This window comes from Excalfactoria chinensis, chromosome 17 (assembly GCF_039878825.1).
Source record: "Excalfactoria chinensis isolate bCotChi1 chromosome 17, bCotChi1.hap2, whole genome shotgun sequence".
Lineage (NCBI taxonomy): Eukaryota > Metazoa > Chordata > Aves > Galliformes > Phasianidae > Excalfactoria > Excalfactoria chinensis.
In genome coordinates this window covers 1721640-1739399 of record NC_092841.1, presented here as the reverse complement: position 1 = coordinate 1739399, position 17760 = coordinate 1721640, and the positions used below count along the sequence as shown (strand labels likewise).

Below are 17760 nucleotides of genomic sequence, written 5' to 3'. Positions count from 1 at the left end.
GGGCTTTTTGCAGAGCTCCAGCACCAGCTCCTTGCTCCCTTCCTCACCAGCCCTCCCCATACCTGCAGGCTCCCCACATCCCACCAGACTCCGAGCTGCTCCTGAAAGCTGCCAGCATCTACCACAGCTTCCTCACCTGGCCTGTGCCCTACTGCAACGTCTTCCGTGAGCTGCTCACCTTCATCAGTGATGAGCTCAAGGCGCCAGGTGAGCACTCCTGCCCTGCCATGGGCTCTTGTGTAACACTGGTCCTGCTTCCCCGGGTGAGCAAAAGCCCCCCAGTGCATGCAGAGTGTGACCAGGTTTCTCTGGAGGAGCACAGCAGGATTTTGGGGATGTGTTTTTGGGGTGCTGCCTTGTGGGCAAAGCAGTGTGAGCGTCTGATCCCAGCCCAGGGCTGGTGTGGATTAGCATGGACTGTAAGTATTTCCTGGCTGCCTTTCAAGTCTGCTGGTCTTTTGCATGGCAAAATGCATGCTAGCAGCTTCCACCGAGCCACGGCCTCTGCTCAAGATGCTCCATGGCATAATGGGGGGTTCTAACAGTGGGTCCATTCATTGGCATCAAGGTGGTGGGAGGCTCCGAGCCTGCAATGGGGTGGAGTTTCTGTAGGGATGAGGAACTCCTGGCTGTATCCCTGCAGCAGAGATGCTGCCTTGTGATCCAGCTTTGGGCATGTTGAACGGCAGCAGCAGCAGCGCCCCAATTAATTAGGGACTCTTTGCTGATATCCTGTTGTTCCCAATGGAGCGGCTCTTCCAATTATTTCTCAAAAGCCCTTTCTCCTAATCTCCCCATCTTTCCATGGATCATGGAGAGCTGTCATTGCACAGAGCAGATTTCAGCCCTTGTTTTGTCTTGCACAGGGCTGTGATCTGCTCTGAGCAGAGCTGGGGAAGGCTTGGAAGGGGATGGGAGCTGCAGCTGGGCCTGGTGATACCACCCTGTGTCCTTGATACAGACAGCTGGTCTGGAGATGGAATGTGAAACACAAGGTCTCCATCCATGCAAAGCCCCAAGGGGCATATTGTTAATCTTTTAATGAGCCAAGGGAAGATAGGGATGAATGCCCACCATTAAAACCCCCTTTGCAAGTCTCTAAGGAGACCCTGGCCACCTGGAGAGGTGTGTCTGGGCCATCACACAGCTCCTGGTTTCCAGCAAGAGCAGCAGGGCTGATGTGGTCACAGGGATGCTCGTCCTGTGCTGCAGCTGCAAGCTTCCCAGCTCCTCCTTGACCACTTATTGTGACACGACCTGGGGCCCTGCTATAAAGACCACTGGGAAAGCCCCAGCACTGGGCATGTCACTGCCTTCTGCCCTTACCATGCTGTCACAAGTGCCCGGGTCTGCTGAGCTGGGGATCCAAGGGCTTTTCCCCTCCTACAAATGAGATTCCCCCACCACTGCACAAAGCAGCTGATGGGAGGTGTTGGTGTGTGGGGCTGGGTGCCACAGAGCAGCCAAGGACAGTGAAAATGTGTCCTCTGCTGGAACACTGGCCAGGACTTCACAGCCTTTGTGACCTGGCAAGAGACTGAAGCAGCAGTTTTGATTGAGATGGGGTAAATATTAACTGAGAACAAGCTGCTGTCAATATTTGCCAAGAATGCTATAGCTTTTATCTACAAGAAGGGGTTGATGTCTCTGCAGGATTGGTGAATGTGGCTGCAAACTGAGGGGGCTGTGGGTGCTGCTCCCATGTTGGTGCAGCTCTGGGGTTGTCAGGCAGCAGTTGGGCTTGGGATATGTCCCTAGAGCTAAGGGTGCTGGATCTTGTTGATGCCATAAGATCTTTCCCAGTATGCCCCTTCTGCTGTTTAGGGGTGGGGTGGGCTTTGCTGTCATCTCCCAGTCACAAGGACTATGACTCCAGTTCCAGCAGATGTCATCCTGATGGCACCATGGGGACAGTCCTGGGGGAGGCAGCTTGGGGACATGGGCTGCCCATGCTGGACTCATTCCTACCAGGGCTATAGTGGGCTCTGTCCCTGCAGGAGGGACAGTGGCTGTGACCTGCTGGCCACAGGGACATCCAGGACTGGGAGGATAAAGCAAGGGGCAGAGGCTGCTGGTGTAATCCAAAGCAGCAGTAGTGCGGTTTAAGGGTCTGGACATGGAACTGCTCCTCCTTCCCACCTTCTTGTTCTCCCACTGCTCCCTCGTTCCTGTGTTCATTCCCATTGCATTCAAGTTGTGCTTTGTGTCCATAATGACTTTTGCTGCTGCTGTTCCTGCTACAGCTCAGCCAGGTCAGGACATATTAGAAGACAGCACCTGGGGCAGGGCAGCCTGTGGTGCCCCATCGCTTATGTCCTCTGCTCTTCCCTCCAGGGATTTCCTTCCAGAGGTTGGTGAGGACGGAGCAGGGGCTGCCTGTGAAGAACTACCAGAGCTCCACTGTGTAAGTGCAGGCACTGCTGGCCTTGCTCCAGCATTTCTACTATCCGATGCTTCTTTTGCTGCAGCAGCAGCAGAGTTGCAGCGGTCAGCATCCCAAAAGTAGTGATGGTCACTGGGGAAAAGAGCTGGATGGCAGAGCTGGGCTGTGGAAGGGGAGGGGAAGGTTGTGGCATTTCCACAACCACAGATTTGGGTCTGCGGGCATCCTGTGCTGGTTATCCCCAAACAGGGATGCAGATCTGGGGGTTAGACAGTCATGGAAGGCAAAGGCTTGAGCCACCAGGCCAAAGCAGAACAGAAGCAAGTTCATGCCAGTGCAACAGTGCAGGGCTCACTGGTTCAGTCAAACCTTGCACCTTACTTGAGGGCTGAATGTTTCTTCCTGCCCTGGCACCTCATTTGTAAATAGGGAAATGAGCCCAGGAGGTACATGCCCATTCTGGCTGCAGGGACAGCACTGGCCTGGGGGCAGTCCTGTGCAACAGCGACCCCTGCTTGGGATGGGAGGGCTGTCTCATTGCTTTGGCATCTCTATGCATGCTGCACAGCTCAGGATCTGCACCAGTATCCCCGCCAGCTGCACTGGTGCTGTCGTGCTGCTTTCCTATTACAGCTGCCCTGCTCTGTGCAAGTGCAATCACCTGTGGCTTGCAGCGAAGTGGCTGCATTTGCATGAAACCCTGAAAACTTGACACAAGGCTGCACGAAAAGCTGAACCTCAGCCTTTTGGAAAGCTTGTGCCCTTAGCCTGAGCATTCTAGAACTGGTTGCACTTAGGCCCATCCTGAATTCAGAGCTGGTTTTGCTCAGTTATGTGTGCTGTTCATGTCCATAAATGTAAGTACATGACTACGTGCTCTCCAAGATTTGGGAATTGGACCATGTTGTGGTCCAGAGCAAAAACCTCCTTCATCATAAATGCTGAATGGCTGGTTCAGACAACTGGCTGCTAGTCTGGAGCCCTTCTGGGGCTGGTGATATTGCAGATATTATGGCAGGAGGGATGATGCCAAGGATGCATGGAGATGCAGATCAGAGGATTCCCACCCAGCAGCATGGCTCTAGCACTCTTGCACAGCCACAGCTGCAGCTCATGTGAGGGGACGCTGCCATCTAGCGTGAATTTACCTAAGGTTGTATGTCCACCAGCGTGCCAGCCTGGCTGCCAGCTCTAATTGCCATCCCGTGTCCCCAGGACGGTGCTGCTGCTGAACCGCTCTGAGGTGCAGAGTGAATTCCTCTCCATCGCAGAGAAGCTGAGCAGCACTGAGCCCCCCCGGCACGCCACGCTCATCCTGCTGCTGGAGCACCTCTACCAGGTCACCTTCGGCACCCGCTGCGACTTGGGCAGCCTGCACCGCCTCCTGAAGGTAGGCACGGCACATTCCCTTCTCTTCTCAGGTCTGGGCTCTGGTGCTGTATCCCCAAGTGGAGAGTGGAAAAGCCCCTGATGTGAAACACAGCAAAAAAGTTCATTTGACCCCAGGAACTCTTTGCTCTGGTGTTTATGGGGGGTAAAAACTTGAGGTGAAACCCCATAGGTGTGTTCAGATGCATGAAGTGAAGAGGGAGGTTCATCCTTGTTCCCTGGGTTCTAATTACAAGACTCATGGGAATGGCTCAATGCCATCAGGGCAGGCTCCGGTTAGATATGAGCAAAAACTGCTTTATTGAGAGAGTTAGGCAATGGAACAGGCTTGCTATGGAGGCGGCTGATACCCCATGTTCTTCTGTGTTTGGGACGTATTTGGATAATGCTCTTAAAGATTAACTTTGGGGTCAGCCCCGAAGTGGTCTGATAGTTGAAGCTGATGATCTTCTGGTAATGGAACTATTCCTACTCCCACTCTACTCCTTTGGCTCTACTCTTATTCTACTCCATTCTTGTTGTATTTGGGTACTATTTGGAGGGGTAGTGGAGGGAGAGAGGTGCAGTGATTTGGACTCTGTGACCACCCCTACAGACCTGTGCTCCCTTCCACCTCTCCCTTGGCTCTGCTCTCCCCAGGCCAAGACATTGGAAGAGCTCTCTGAGATCTACACCAGCGCTGCTGAAGCTCAGGAGATTGCAGCTGCCAGCAGTGACCCCGTGCTGGCCCGGGAGCGGCTGCAGAGTGTTCTGCAGGACATTGCTGGGGCAGCTGCACTTCCTACCATTGCAGGTGAGAAGCCCTGAACTCTCCTTGCTTCCTGGGTTCGGTGCCAGCTTGATCCCACCATCAGCCATGGGTGGGTTCTACTTTGTGCTGTGATCTATGCTTGGAAGTGTGAAACCCTGTTTTGAGCAAAACTTTAACCCAGAAGGGGACTGGGTTTGTTTTTTTTCTATTTCATTGCTGCGTGATGTGCCAGATGTTTTCTCTTGTCAAACAACAATAAACCATCTCCAGCCTTTGTGGCTGAGATGAGAACATTCAGTCAGAAAACCAGCTGTAGCAGCAACGTCTGCTGCTTGACCCAGTGGCTCTGAGAGCCGCATGTGACTTCATGGTTAATGACAACATTGTTTCTTTGCTTTACACAAACTGCCCATATCACCAACACCTCCCACTGGCTCTGACCATTGCAGATGCCCGGTGTGGGGCTTGCAGCACAGGGAAGGTCTCCACAAGCTGACTCCTCTCCTCTCTCCACAGGAGATGCTCAGCCCTGCAGGCTGCAGCCCATCCCCATCCCTACTTCGCGCTGCTACACTTACAGCTGGGACCAGGATAACTTTGGTAAGTAGAGAGGGATCTCCATACCCATGTAAAAAGCTTCTCTGCAAGGCATAGCATGTGCTACATGTGCCAATGTGCCAAAACATTGTCCAAGAACTGAGCAAAAACCATCCCATCCCATAGAAGGGTTTTCTGTCCCAACACCCCTTGGACACTGCATCTCTCTGGAGTGGTCACAGCATCTGGCTGAGCAGGAGGTTTTGCTGTGCTCTCAGCCCAGCCACAGCAGTTTTTCAGGGGAAGCACAGCTTCCCTTTTTGCTGAGCTGATCTCTTTGGCTTCCCCATTCCTGGAAGACCTTTTCTGGCTCCATGAATGTTAAGTACTCGTTGCTCATTGGCTGCAGTGTGCTGAACCTGCTCTCTAACCTGGGCTTTGTCACCTCCCTGACGGTCCACTGAGGGTTTGAGTATCTTTGCATCCCTCTTCTCCTCTGATTTAACCCAGATAGGATGCAGGGTGCGTTGGGAACTCTGCATGGGAAGGAAGCAAAACCCCGACCACTGTTTGTTTTTAGAGAACCCAAACAGAATGTGACCTCAAACGAGTTTTGTTTTGTCATCAAATCAGAGCACCTTATGGAAACATAAAAATGCTCAGGAAGAGGTTTTTAGCCTTTTTTAGCTTCATGGTTTGAAGTCATGTGGGGTTAGAGAGAATACTGGCCATGCTGCCATAGGGCTGTTGCCTGGGATGTCCACGCTCTGCTCACATTCCTCATCTCCCTCCTGTGCCTTTCAGATGTCCTCAATGATGTCCTCAGCAAGGAGTGCAGCGTTGTTGAGCCTGTGGCCTCAGAGAATGAGGAGGACGAGGAAGAGGAGGAGGAGGATGTGGAAACAGATGGTTGTTCCCCAGAGAGGGACTCGCTGCTGTCCCCCATCTCCTCCATTTCCAAAGGCTCCGTGTACTCAGTGCTGTCAGAAGAGGGACCCAAGCACTCACGCATGTCCCTTTTCAGCAGCTCCAAGGACTCCATCTCGGAGCTGACTGTGGTCTCCAAGAAGTCCTTGAGGTCTTTTGTCTCCAGCTTGAAGGACTGCATGGACAGCGGGTACGCAGAGGACAGTGACGAGAGCTCTCTGGACATGGTTGGGCGACCAGAACTGAAGGTGGAGAAGACCCACTACAAATACAGACACACGCTGACCAACAAGATCTACAAACTTTTCAAGAGCAAAAGCCAGCTGGTCCTGAGGAGAGACCTGAAGGACTATCCGGATACAGGCTCGCTCCCACTGCGGCGTGCTGAGAGCCTGTGTCACCCCCAGGCCAAGCCCCGCATCCCAGCACGCTCCCGACGTGCTCACTCCTTGCCCCAGCACGGGCTGGGACAGAGGCTGCAGAGCCCACAGACCCCACAGCTGCTCAGTCTGCCCCGACGGCCCTTCCTCAGCTACGATGAGGATGCTAAAGTGGCCACCATGCGTGTGGTGGTCTTCGGCTCCGACCGCATCTCAGGGAAAGTAGCCCGAGCCTACAGCAACCTGAGGTGAGCAGGGCAGTGTGGGGATGTGGCTGTGGGATGTGATGGGGCCCGTGGCTTGATGGCCTGCTGCTGTGGTCACCAGGGTCCTGGTGTGGGGTGGCTGATGCCTTCAGGGCTGTCCAGTGCTGCTGGTGTGGCAGGGGGACATCCAGCTGCTCTCATCTGCCAGTGGTGACACTGTCATTAAGTCAGTGTGGCACAGAGGTGTTCCAGACCACTTCCCATGTGTTCCTTCCATTGCTGCCTCATGCTGAGAGGAGGCAGGATCCTTCAGCTACCATTGGAGTCTAATTCTGCGCATCACATCCTGCATTACCAGGCTGTATGAAGAGCTTTGCTCACCCAACCCTCTCCCCGCTTCTCCTAGGCTGAAGGAGAGCACCTGCCCTACACTGACAAGGTACTTCAAGCTGCAGTTTTTCTATGTCCCCGTGAAGAGGAGCTGCCTGCTTCCAGCAGCCCTGCTGATGCATCCTCCTCCATCCCCAAGCGACCTGCAGCTCCGCACCTCGGCGCAGGCGGTACGTGTCCTGTTCATCCCACAGCAGGCTGGGCAGCAACAGCCCTGGTGTCTCTTCCACCAGCCCTAAGCCAGGGAAGGAGAGCTTGGGGGCTCTGGGGTGACCCCACCATCTCTGGTTTCAGGAGACCACCTTGGCCGGAGCAGAGAGCAGCACCAACGACATCTCCCACTACATCGGCATGTTGGACCCATGGTACGAGCGGAACGTTCTGGGGCTGATGAACCTGCCCATGGATGTCCTGTGTCAGGTATGAACGTGTTGCCTGGGAGAACCTGGTGTCCCCTTCCCTGAGGTACATCTGCTGAACACGGTGTCCAAAGCTGCCCAGTGTGCTGTGCTACGTGGGCATGGGATGGAAATGGGTGGTTCTGGTGGTAGGGAGGTGGGTTTCCATCCCTGAGGTGGTGGTGCTGGGCAATAGATCCCACATATCCATCAGGGTTGTGACTCCCCTCCTCACTGCAGTCTGCCAAGCCTGAGGCTGAGCCCCAGGAGGACTCCCAGGAGCAGCTGCCCATCCTGGCCGACATGATCCTCTACTACTGCCGCTTTGCCACGCGCCCCGTCCTGCTGCAGCTCTACCAGACCGAGGTAGGCAGAGGAGCTCAGCGGGGGTCTTCTGCCTGTGCCACCAATGTGGGACCCACCAGGGAGGTGGATGTGGGTATGGCACAGCTGCTGTGTGCTTGTGGGGCTGAGCTTGGTCTCCTTGTATTCCCCTGGGGACCTGTGCATGTGGTTCATGTGCTGATGGTCTGTTAAAGCAGTCTGAGGTGCATCATGGAGTCAAGTGCCACCCAAGGCAGTGGTCGAAACGTGTATTTTGAAAGCTGAAAGAATTTGCCCAAACTGCCCCATTTCCTGTGGAAAGGAGTGAGAGGGGCAGGTTACATCCTCAAGTTCCATGGCCCTGTGAGGTCGTCTTATCCCCACATCTCCCCTCTCCTCCTGGCAGCTCACCTTCATAGGGGGGGAGAAGATGACTGAAGTCTTTATCCACTCCCTGGAGCTGGGCCACTCGGCAGCCACGCGGGCCATCAAGGCGTCAGGTCTGTGACCATTCCTTCTTCCTTCTCCCCACTTCTGCAGCTTTGGGGTGGGCATCCACACACTGCCAGGCTGGGAGATGTCTGCCAAGGGGGCTGCAGGGAGGGTGTGTGGAAGCGAAGGAGTTTGGTCCCATTGTGGGCTGCAGGAGGGCTCTGAAGCCAGGCTTTAGGTTCTTGTGTTCCCCTTCAGGAGTGAAGCTCATTTTACTTCTGTAACTCTCCAAGTGTATGAGCTGCAAAGCAGTTTCAAGCCTGCAGCTTGCAGGACATCTCTTGGCCAACCATCGTACTGCAACCAAGCACTGCTTCATGTTTGTAACCTGCAGCTTTGCTGACATCTCTCCTTGTCCATCTGAACAGAGCTCACAGAGCACTCCCTCCCCCATAGGCTGCCACCACCCCACTCCCCCACAGAGGCCAAGCCCTATTCCCAATAATTCAGGAAGCCACCAATCTTTCTCTGACTGATCCTTCCCTTGGGCCGTCTGGTGGAACAACACCGAACATCGGCAAAAAATTACCCAGAAAAAGAAAAGAAAAGAAAAAGAAAAGCCATCACAAAGTGTCGGGCACAGTATTTCAAGGTTAATTTAACGTGGGCACAAATATGCCCTGAAAAACAGGAGCTGGGTTAACCATGCAGCCTCTTATTGCTTTGCGCCCTCCCCAGAGCACTGACCCTGCTGCACTGCTCTCAGATTGCAGGGCTGCTTGTTGTGCTTTGCACTGTAACTTCTGCACTGGGTGAGTTGCTCTCTGGCAGCTTTTAAGCCACGTTTTCCTTTCTGCTCTGCTGCTGTGTTCAGCAAACCAGGACTTCCCCCCTTCCCCCCCCCATCCTTTTCTGTAGATACTGAGCTGTGATGCTGAGTTAACAGCCCTGAAGGCTGGGCAAAAAAAGCCACCAGGTGACATTTGCTCCTTGTTTTGTACAGGTCCGGGCAGCAAAAGGCTGGGCATAGATGGAGACAGAGAAGCAATCCCACTAACACTACAGATCGCCTACAGCAAGGTGAGCACATGGGGATTGCACTGCACAAATGTGGCAGAAATCCACCTCAGTGCTGTCTCAGCAGGGGGCTAAAAGAGAAAGGTACTGATGGAGCCTGCATGCAAGGCCAGCAGAGCCAAAATCAACCTAATTGTCAACTTACTGGCTAATTGGTGGTGACTTTCCACTCCTGAGAAGCCCAAGATGATAAGGAATGTGCAGCCAGCTCCCATAGCCTTGATGCATGCTGGGTGCCAGTTTACACCGGTGGGCATTGCTTCCAGGGAGCTATTGCTTACAGCAGTCCTCTTATTGTTGTGGTTCCTCTGTAATTGCTTGGTGTTACCTCTGAGCAATTTTTGTCGTTCCAAGGCCAAACAAATTTTATTGCCTACTCAAAATGTACCTCCAGGCAAATCCAGGTCTGGGTCAGACCAGCCATAGGGGTAGAAGTGGGAGGCAGGATAACAGCCTGAAGTGTGGCCTCTCACAGGCTTCAGTTTGTCCCTGCAGACAGCCATCAGTGGAAGGAGTCAGTGGAACGACGTTGAGAAGGTCTGCACCTCTGTTAACCTCAGCAAAGCCTGCAAGAAGTACGAAGAGCTGGGTGGGTACAGCTGGGCTCTGGGGCTCAGGGTGGGAAGCAATGGGAGGGAATGGCGGAATGGCTCCTCTAGGCACAACAAAGCAGGGATGTGTGACTGCAGAAAACACCTGGGAGGTGCCTGTTGTTCCCTGGGGCAAGAGATAGGGCACCCTTTGGCTCTCCTTAGCACCTTGCCAGGGTTGAAGGACATTTGATTTCCCATTATCCTTTAGCTTCAAGACAGGGAAATCTGTTGCATTGGGTTGGCTATTAGGGAGAGGTTAAACTTGCTAAATAAAGAAGAACTGAGGGAGGGAGTGCTTGTACTGGGTGCTGCCATCGCAGCAGCCGTGCCCTACAGCCAGCCTTCTGCAGGCTCTCACTGCAGCTCCATTTCCTTCCTGCCCTCTCAGATATCTGCCTGCCATGTGGGTTTGTTTCAAAATTACCCTTTTTTTTTCCTGTTCAGGTTGCTGGGGGGGGGGCATGAATAAGGCTTTGAAGCTTTTAAAGGCAGCAAGACTTTTAGTTTGTTAGCTTGCTGATGGAGAAGCAACACCTTCTCATTCTTGCTCTGCTGTATTGACAAGCAGACACCCAGTTCTGAGCAAACTGAGGATGTTTTTTGCTCCTCTTTCCTAGTGTGTATTCTGTGTGGCAGATTTATGTTTGTGAGCCGAGCAGGCAGGGCAAATACGTGGTCTACCAACTAGGAGACAGCTCCTGTGCACCCCATAGAGATCCATCTACATCTCCTTTCCTCCTGTTGGTGCTCCATCTGTTAAGTCCTGCAGACAGCCTTGGAAATACTCCAGCAGGAATCTGTTGCTCATCTCCTCTGTGTGTTTTGAGTTGGGTGTTTCTGTGTGAGTTCATGAGCTTTGCTTGTGCGCTGGCTTTGTTTCAGGGCATGACCTCATCTCAGTGTTTCTCCTTCATGAATCTCCTTCCTTCCAAAGATACCTGGTCTCCTGAGGGTCTCTGTTTTCACACACAGCAGTTTGGCCACAGGATGTCACTGTAATTCCAGACAAGCAAGAGCATCTCCATGCAGAGTGCAGGAAGGGCCATAAAGGGAGAGCTCATGATACTGGGTCCATTGCTTTTCTCCTGTTTAGGGGCTAAGATACTTAAATGCACTTTGCTGCTATGTTTGGAAGATTATCCCTGTCTCCCTCTTTGCTTTCCTACCATGCAAGTAGGAAAGCTACAACTATACTGTATTTCCCTGCGAGTGGAGTCTTGCTGAGACCCATTTGCTTTGGGATGTGTTGTTGGACAGGGGTATCAGCTGGGTTCCTACCAGGAGCCCCAGGTGATAACAGTTCCCTTTTCATTACAGCCTCAAAGACAGAGTGTCTCAACTTGACCATGACGGAGGTGGTTAAAAGGCAAAACTCCAAATCCAAAAAAAGTTTCAATCAGGTAACTCAAGTCATGGGGCTTCTACATTTGGTAACGGGAGCTCATCCTGACTCAGCTGGAAGGGAAGCAGAGCAGGGCAAGAGATGGAGTTTGAGACCTGTGGAGCTGTCAGTAACTCCTTGGGGGATCCAGTTCCTGTTGGCCACCAGCCCCAGCTTTGGGATGCCCTGCTCCGTTCCCTGCACAGGGATAACACACAGAGCCTGTCAGATCCTTTACTCGGACTCCTTTTCTGTCAGCAGCTCAGCGTGTCCCAGATCAAGGTAGACAAGGTCCAGATTATTGGTGTCCAGTCCTCCTTCGCTGTGTGCCTGGATCAGGATGAGCAGAAGATCCTGCAGAGTGTAACCAGGTAAGATCTGCAGCGTGGCACCAACCTCCCAGGGTGGTGCATCCTCTGTGTAAGGACTTCTCCATGAAGTACAGATGACCAAGAGCGACAAGGTCCCGATCACTATGGGGTACCTGTGCAAGATGCCCAAGCTGGTGTGACATAGCTTCAAGCTCTGTAGTGCAGTTGTGCTCATGTGGGATGGATGGTCCTGCTCATATCCCCAAAGCATTTAACCTTTTATGAGTGCCACAGCCTAGAGGGTGACCCCTAGTCAACTGTTCAGCTCCTTGAAGCGCTCTTCCAGCAAGGCCAGTCATAAGTCAGAGGAAAGTCATACATTGTAAATGGGGACTTGGAGAGCACCAGGTGTATATGAGCAGAGCCTTCAACTTCTTAAGTCTCACTGGAGTCCTCCATCACCTTTGGCATGCCCATTCATCTCCCACTCATGATTTCCATTCCCCCAGGACAGCAGGGGTGCAGAAATCCTCACTAATGAGTGTCAGACATGGCTCCGTATGGATCTTTCTGCTCGGGATCCCAACCTAAGCCAGCTTATAGGACCTGAACCCTAACACTCAAACTCCAGCCCTGTTAAAGACTGCGCTGATTCCTGTTCACAAAGTTTCTGCTGCACACCAGGACTGTGATTCTCAGCCACACACCTGACTTACATCTTGGTTTCTTTTTGCTCCCTCGCAGGTGTGAGATCTCTGTGTGCTACAGACCCAGGGACAGTGATCCCCACGCACTGAGAAGGTCTTCTTTGACTCCCCAAGACCCCTCTGAGTTTCATTCTCTCCTGTGTTTACCCATTTCCACCTTCAGTGGAGCACTGCCATAGAAGAACCCTGTGCCCTCATCAGACCAGACATGCATCCAACACCAAAATGAAGCTGTTCTGCTGGGAACCAGCCACTCTTGTCCAAGACATCCTGAGATCTGAAGTCACAGTGTGGTGATTGAACTGCTCCTGATGTGAGCTTAGCCCATCCTTGGGAAATGATGTTAGTGTCAGGCTCTGGTACAGCTCAAGATTCCCTGGGAGGAAAGTGAGATCTCCACCTGCTGAAGCAGGCTGCCAACACCTAACTGAGAGGACAAGTCAAAGACAGCGACGTTTTCCTGCCAGCAAATGGTGCTGTGCCCATACTTAGTGACTGCAAAGCCAGTGTGATGCTGTGGAGAGTGCATTTTGGAAAGTGAATGTCTTTGACTGAATGGTGGTAGGTGGAAGAATATGTGTGGAGTGGAAAGCCACCCAAGCAATGTTCTGATGACATTTCACTTGCAACAAGCTGGTGATGCTGGGGGTGATTCTCTGGGGATAGGGATGGGTTTTCTCAGGGTTTGCTTTAAATTATGAGAGATGGGTATCTTGCAGAGAAACAGCACAGTGCAGAATGACCCAGCTGGGGCCCAGAAAGAGCCCAGTATAAGTTATGGACTGCTCTTTGTGTTCCAGTGAATCCAGTGCAATAGGCCATACCAGGGCATGGGCAGCTCATCACACATATGTGTTGGCTGTAAATCCAGGATCTGCAGGAGATAACCTTCCATTTCCTGCCAAGTTCCAGAGTTCATCCAGGAGGGAGATGGAGCTTCTGTTCAGCTGGTGCTCTTGCATCCTGCTCACCAGTGCATGAGTGCTGGAGACATCCCAGAGGCTGAACGCTCTATAGGTGCTTGAGACAGAGCAGAAACCATGCTCATGCTCAAAGGAGGGAGGGAAGTGCTGAGTAAGGTGCTAGGATGGCCTTGCCTCACCTCAGGGTGTGGCTTTGGTAGAGAAGGACCCAGCACCAATAACACTAGTGATGCTTGCAGGCAATGATAGGTTCTGAGATCCCTTTCCCCTGCAAAGAGAGGTTCCCCCCCATACTTTTCCTTCTCTCTGTGAGGCCTTAGGTACAGAAATTTGCAATAGTTGGGAGCTTTTAGAAGTATTTTGACCCCAGGAACAATAAACGAGGCTAGAAGTGCCTTGCTTGGTTTCACAGCCCCGGGTCCTCCAGCAGATGGGGCTTGGGTAGCTCTTGGCACCTGGAGTGAGACTGGGCTCCATCCCAAGGGCTGTGGGCACAGCCACTGTGGTGCCATTGGAGGAAGCACTTCAGCATTTTAAGCCCAATAGGCTCCAAGGAGCGGGAACAGAATTTAAACCAGTTTTCTCATTGACTTTTCCCATTTCCCATTGCCTCAAACGGGGCTGAAATTTGACAGCTGTTCTTTTTCTTCAGTTGTTGTTCAATTCATTAAAATAGCACCTTATCCTGTCAAAACAGTGCTATTTGTGATCCCTATATCCGTGGCTAAATATATCCCTGCCGCTGTCGGTGGTGCAAAGCTCTTTGGTCTCAGCTGGCCCTATAGAACTGCAGGAGAAGAGTTTCCATGCTGGGGAGGAAAAACAAGCACACCCTCTGGGGACTTGTAATCCTGGCTCATTTTTTGACCTCTGATGCTTACTGGAAATGAAAAGAAGGAAATGGAAGGTTCCTTCAGGCCGTCCTTGTGTATATGTGCAGCCTTACCAAACCCGTGTCACGTTTGTGCTGATCTGTAAAATAGAGTTCAAAGGACTTTTAAAGTAACTGTAAGATATTAAAGGAGGATTTATTTCGAGTACAAGCACGGTGTTTGTGTCAGTGTTCCCCAGCAGGTGGAAGGCACAGCTCCGTATCTGTGCACAGAGGGCACCCGGTGCTTTGCAGAGCACTGACCAAGGTCAGGAGAAAGCCCATTGGGTTGCCTTGGCTGGGAGCTGGGTCCCAGAGGGCACAGCACTGAGACCTGCATCAGCAAATTGAGCTCAAAAGCAAGTTTCAGTGCTGTAACTCCCACATCAGCTTTGTTCTGGATTAAGGGGAGAAGCTCGCAAAGCTCGTATGTGTGAGACCCGTGTGTGCCTTTCCCTTCTTGAAGAACATTCAAGGATGAGCTGCTATGGGTGAGGGTCAGGGTACTGTATAGACAGAAAAGCCCTAACCCACCCATCTGCCACAGATGGGTTGAGCTGGTGCTAGGGTGGGTGCTGTGGGTCATGCCCTGGGTGCAGGGACTTGCCCATAGGCGTGTGCAGCTCAGCACCTTTCATCCCTTCCTCATGCTCAACGTGCTGTTTGTTGGCAGTGCTGGTGCAAAACCTTCCCCTTGCACTTGTGCTTCCTGGTAGCAGTCCCAGCCCAGCAGTGCTGTGCCCCCCATTCCATGTGCACCCATTGATGCATCTCAGCATCTTCAGCCCACACTCCTATGTGACCCTCCAGGACTGCCTGACCTTGCAGGGGTTCACCAACACAATTCACATCTTTTCAGGAAGAAAAAGGAGAAGCAGAGGCGAGGCACAGGGCCCAGCTCCCTGCCCTGCTTCCCTCCTGGACTGCTGGTTTCCAAAGCGTGGTTCAGCTTAACGCTTTCAAGCAGTTGCAGATAGAACAGAGCAGAAGGCTGCAGTGAGTTTTGCTCATTTCTGAAGGGTTTTGGCTGGTGCTGAGGTCTGAGAAGGGTGGGTGACTCCTGTGTGCTTCGGGATCGGGCTTTGTTTGGGATTAGTGAGAGTGGAGCTGGGAAGCAGAACATCAGAGGAGGCTGATGCTCATCTGACAGTGTCTGCTGCTCCGGTGTCCTTATCTCTCTTGTGCTAATTAATGATCAATTAAAAGTTCATGAGGTTCCCAGTACCTGGATGAAGAACAGTTTTCCAGTAGGGAAAATTCACTTGAGAAGAAGAAGAACAATGTGCCAAGGACACAAAGGTGCATAAGGAGCAGTGTGCTCAGACACAGCCCTTGTGTCAGTGCCTGCTGTGAGCACGAGGACCGGGGTGCAGCCAAAGCAATTTGCTCCTTGCTGATCCCTCTGCTCCTGGCTTAGGAACTTGGGGGCTCTCAGAAGGGGCCAGACGTGGCATGGCAGCAACCTGGCAGAGGACACAGCCGCTCTCCTTGCTGGTGAGATGTGCTCAGTGCACTGAGTGTGTTCGTGCACTGACTGCAGTGTCTTTCCAGTAGGTCTGTCTGAACCACAGGCTGAGGCACTGCCCCTGTAACCAGAAATGTGAGGACTGATGTGTCTGCAGAGCCAGGACTGCCTCACTCTGAAAGAGCCTTTCCCTGTACAACAGTGCTTTTATTTCCCATAGTTGGTTTCTGTGTTGACTTACAACCAACCGTAGCCTTGTGGATGAAGAACAGGATGCTCTTGTGAGAGGTTCCTCGAAGAAACTGTACAAAGCTCAGCCCATTGGGATCCTCCCTGCCCAGGAACCCAGCTGAAATGTGATCCCAAAGCAGTTTTGATGCTGTTTTCGGGGCAGTTTTAATGGGGCACAGGGTACCGTTACCAACAAGAAGCGATGGAGTAGCTCCAGCTGCACCCCTTCTATATCATACGGTCTCCAGGAGGTGATACAAGGGACAAAAGAAGGGGTAGCACCTATATGTGCACACCTGTAATCCATCATTAGCCCCTTCCCATGCAGCAGGGTGACCCAGGGGTGCATGGCCCTCCGAGATGTGACGTGCTGGGGCTGGCATGAGCATTCTGCATACAGCTGAGGCCACATGAGAGCAGGGATTCCTCCTCTGCATAACTTCACAGCCGTCACAGAAGGAAATATGTGCCGACCTTCAGTTTGGAGCCAACTTCTGCCCCTGTTAGAGAGCCATCTGTGCTATATCATGGCTGCGTGCTGCCAAGACACCTCTGCATGCAGATGTGCTTGCTGTGTTATAAATGGTGAGTGCTGATGTGGGCAGAAGGGTTGCACTGAGCTCCCTGCTGTGGGTTCGGGAACAGCTCCCCATATGTTAGGGTAAAAGAGTGGGTGGATCTGAGTGCAGCACCCGTCTCTGTACCTCAAACAGACCTGCCCAAGTGCATCATTGAGCACAGCAGTGCAACATGGACACGGTCTGCTTGTCAACACAAGGCCATACCAGCAGGAAGCTGCATGCTCTGTGTGTCAAGTTTCTATTCCAACAGACACGTGAAAAACAAATGGGATGAAGCAGAACTTACAGGGGGTAAGGGAACAGCAGTGCCCTCACTTTGATCACACTGCCAGGAAGGTGCAAACCAACCCTTTGCAAGGACCTGGAAACAATGGGGGAATAAGGGATCTCTTGGAAGCAGGTGAAGATAAGCAGAGGAGGAAAGTGACTGCATAGGAAAATCATAGGAATAGGATATTTAAGGGTAGAGTCTTTACCTACCCTAAGACTGCAGTGCAGAAGAGGCCAGCACATGGGGCTGGTGGGATGCTGGGTTGCAGCCTGGCTCTGAGCTGCTGTGGCTGTGCACGGGGCAGGGATGCTTGCCATGCCCGGTTGTGCCCTTGTGCTGAATGGGTTCTGGGCCCAGCCCGGGCCACGTGAGTAAGCGTGGGGTTAGGCAACAACCTGCCCCTGCTCTGCCCAACCCCATGGGGTGGAAACCTGAGCTCGTGCAGCCTGAAAATCCACTGTGGGAGTCGCCCTGCTGCCTTGGCACCCACACTGTTTCTGGGAGCAGAAATGCAAGCCCTTGGCTTTACATGCATGCAGTGCTACAGCATAAAAAGCCAGACTCCTGCTGCCTTGGCTGCTCCATTGCTGCGTGCTGATGTGATACCTGGTGCAGTGGTTTCTTATCAGCTATCTGCTCAGGCTGTTTGCTATGATTTTCTAGCCCATATTACCCTGGAGGTGAGCAGTCATCCCTCCTGCTGTTAGCACTTGTACAGCCTTTATCCACCCATTTCCACCCTTGCAAGACATGCTGATGTTGCTCAGACTTGCAAAGCCCATCCAGCCAGGAGGGAGCTGGTCCCAGTGGTGTGCTGTGGGCTGTTGGATGTGCAGCACCATGCCCACTGGCTGTGCAAGTCCATGCTCACCACTGCTGGTGTGCTCTTAAAGCACGCAGAGCAGTGGGCCACTCCTCAGCAGGAAAGCCCCAGGCTGGGCAGCACGGTCCTTCTCAGCTGGAAAACCCCTCCTGAAGTGGTGCTTCAGGTGAGTGCTTTGTTGTGTCGCTTGGACAGAGTTCTTCCATACAGACTGTTATGGAAAACACGGGGAACCAACTGCTTCCTCCCCATAACTAGGGTTGCCATGAGCTCACAGGAGGGGAAGGTTTCCAGAAAGGCCCTTGAGTGAAATGAATTTGGGGTTGGAACCCCCGGGGTGGTGGCATTGAGAGGCTCATCCCCCATGCTGTGGCTTTGGCAGCTGTGTGACAAACAGCCTCTGCCTGCA

At 52.7% G+C, this 17760-nt stretch overlaps 1 protein-coding gene across 3 annotated transcripts in view; it reads left to right on the top strand.

The window, feature by feature from the left end:
- Window positions 1-14151, top strand: part of PIK3R5 (phosphoinositide-3-kinase regulatory subunit 5) — a 45068-nt gene extending 30917 nt beyond the window's left edge. For 2 of the 3 annotated variants that reach the window (XM_072351753.1, XM_072351751.1), the window contains exons 5-19: window positions 69-207; window positions 2335-2404; window positions 3599-3773; window positions 4412-4565; window positions 5040-5123; window positions 5865-6615; window positions 6980-7133; window positions 7258-7383; window positions 7602-7727; window positions 8092-8185; window positions 9121-9197; window positions 9690-9783; window positions 11105-11187; window positions 11427-11539; window positions 12224-14151. In XM_072351753.1, coding sequence (XP_072207854.1) covers window positions 69-207; window positions 2335-2404; window positions 3599-3773; window positions 4412-4565; window positions 5040-5123; window positions 5865-6615; window positions 6980-7133; window positions 7258-7383; window positions 7602-7727; window positions 8092-8185; window positions 9121-9197; window positions 9690-9783; window positions 11105-11187; window positions 11427-11539; window positions 12224-12365 — 2382 coding nt within the window. In that variant the 3' untranslated portion in view covers window positions 12366-14151. The remainder of the gene's footprint in view (window positions 1-68; window positions 208-2334; window positions 2405-3598; window positions 3774-4411; window positions 4566-5039; window positions 5124-5864; window positions 6616-6979; window positions 7134-7257; window positions 7384-7601; window positions 7728-8091; window positions 8186-9120; window positions 9198-9689; window positions 9784-11104; window positions 11188-11426; window positions 11540-12223) is intronic. The other variant, XM_072351752.1, reaches the window with a different exon arrangement.
- The last annotated feature ends 3609 nt before the right edge of the window (window positions 14152-17760 follow it).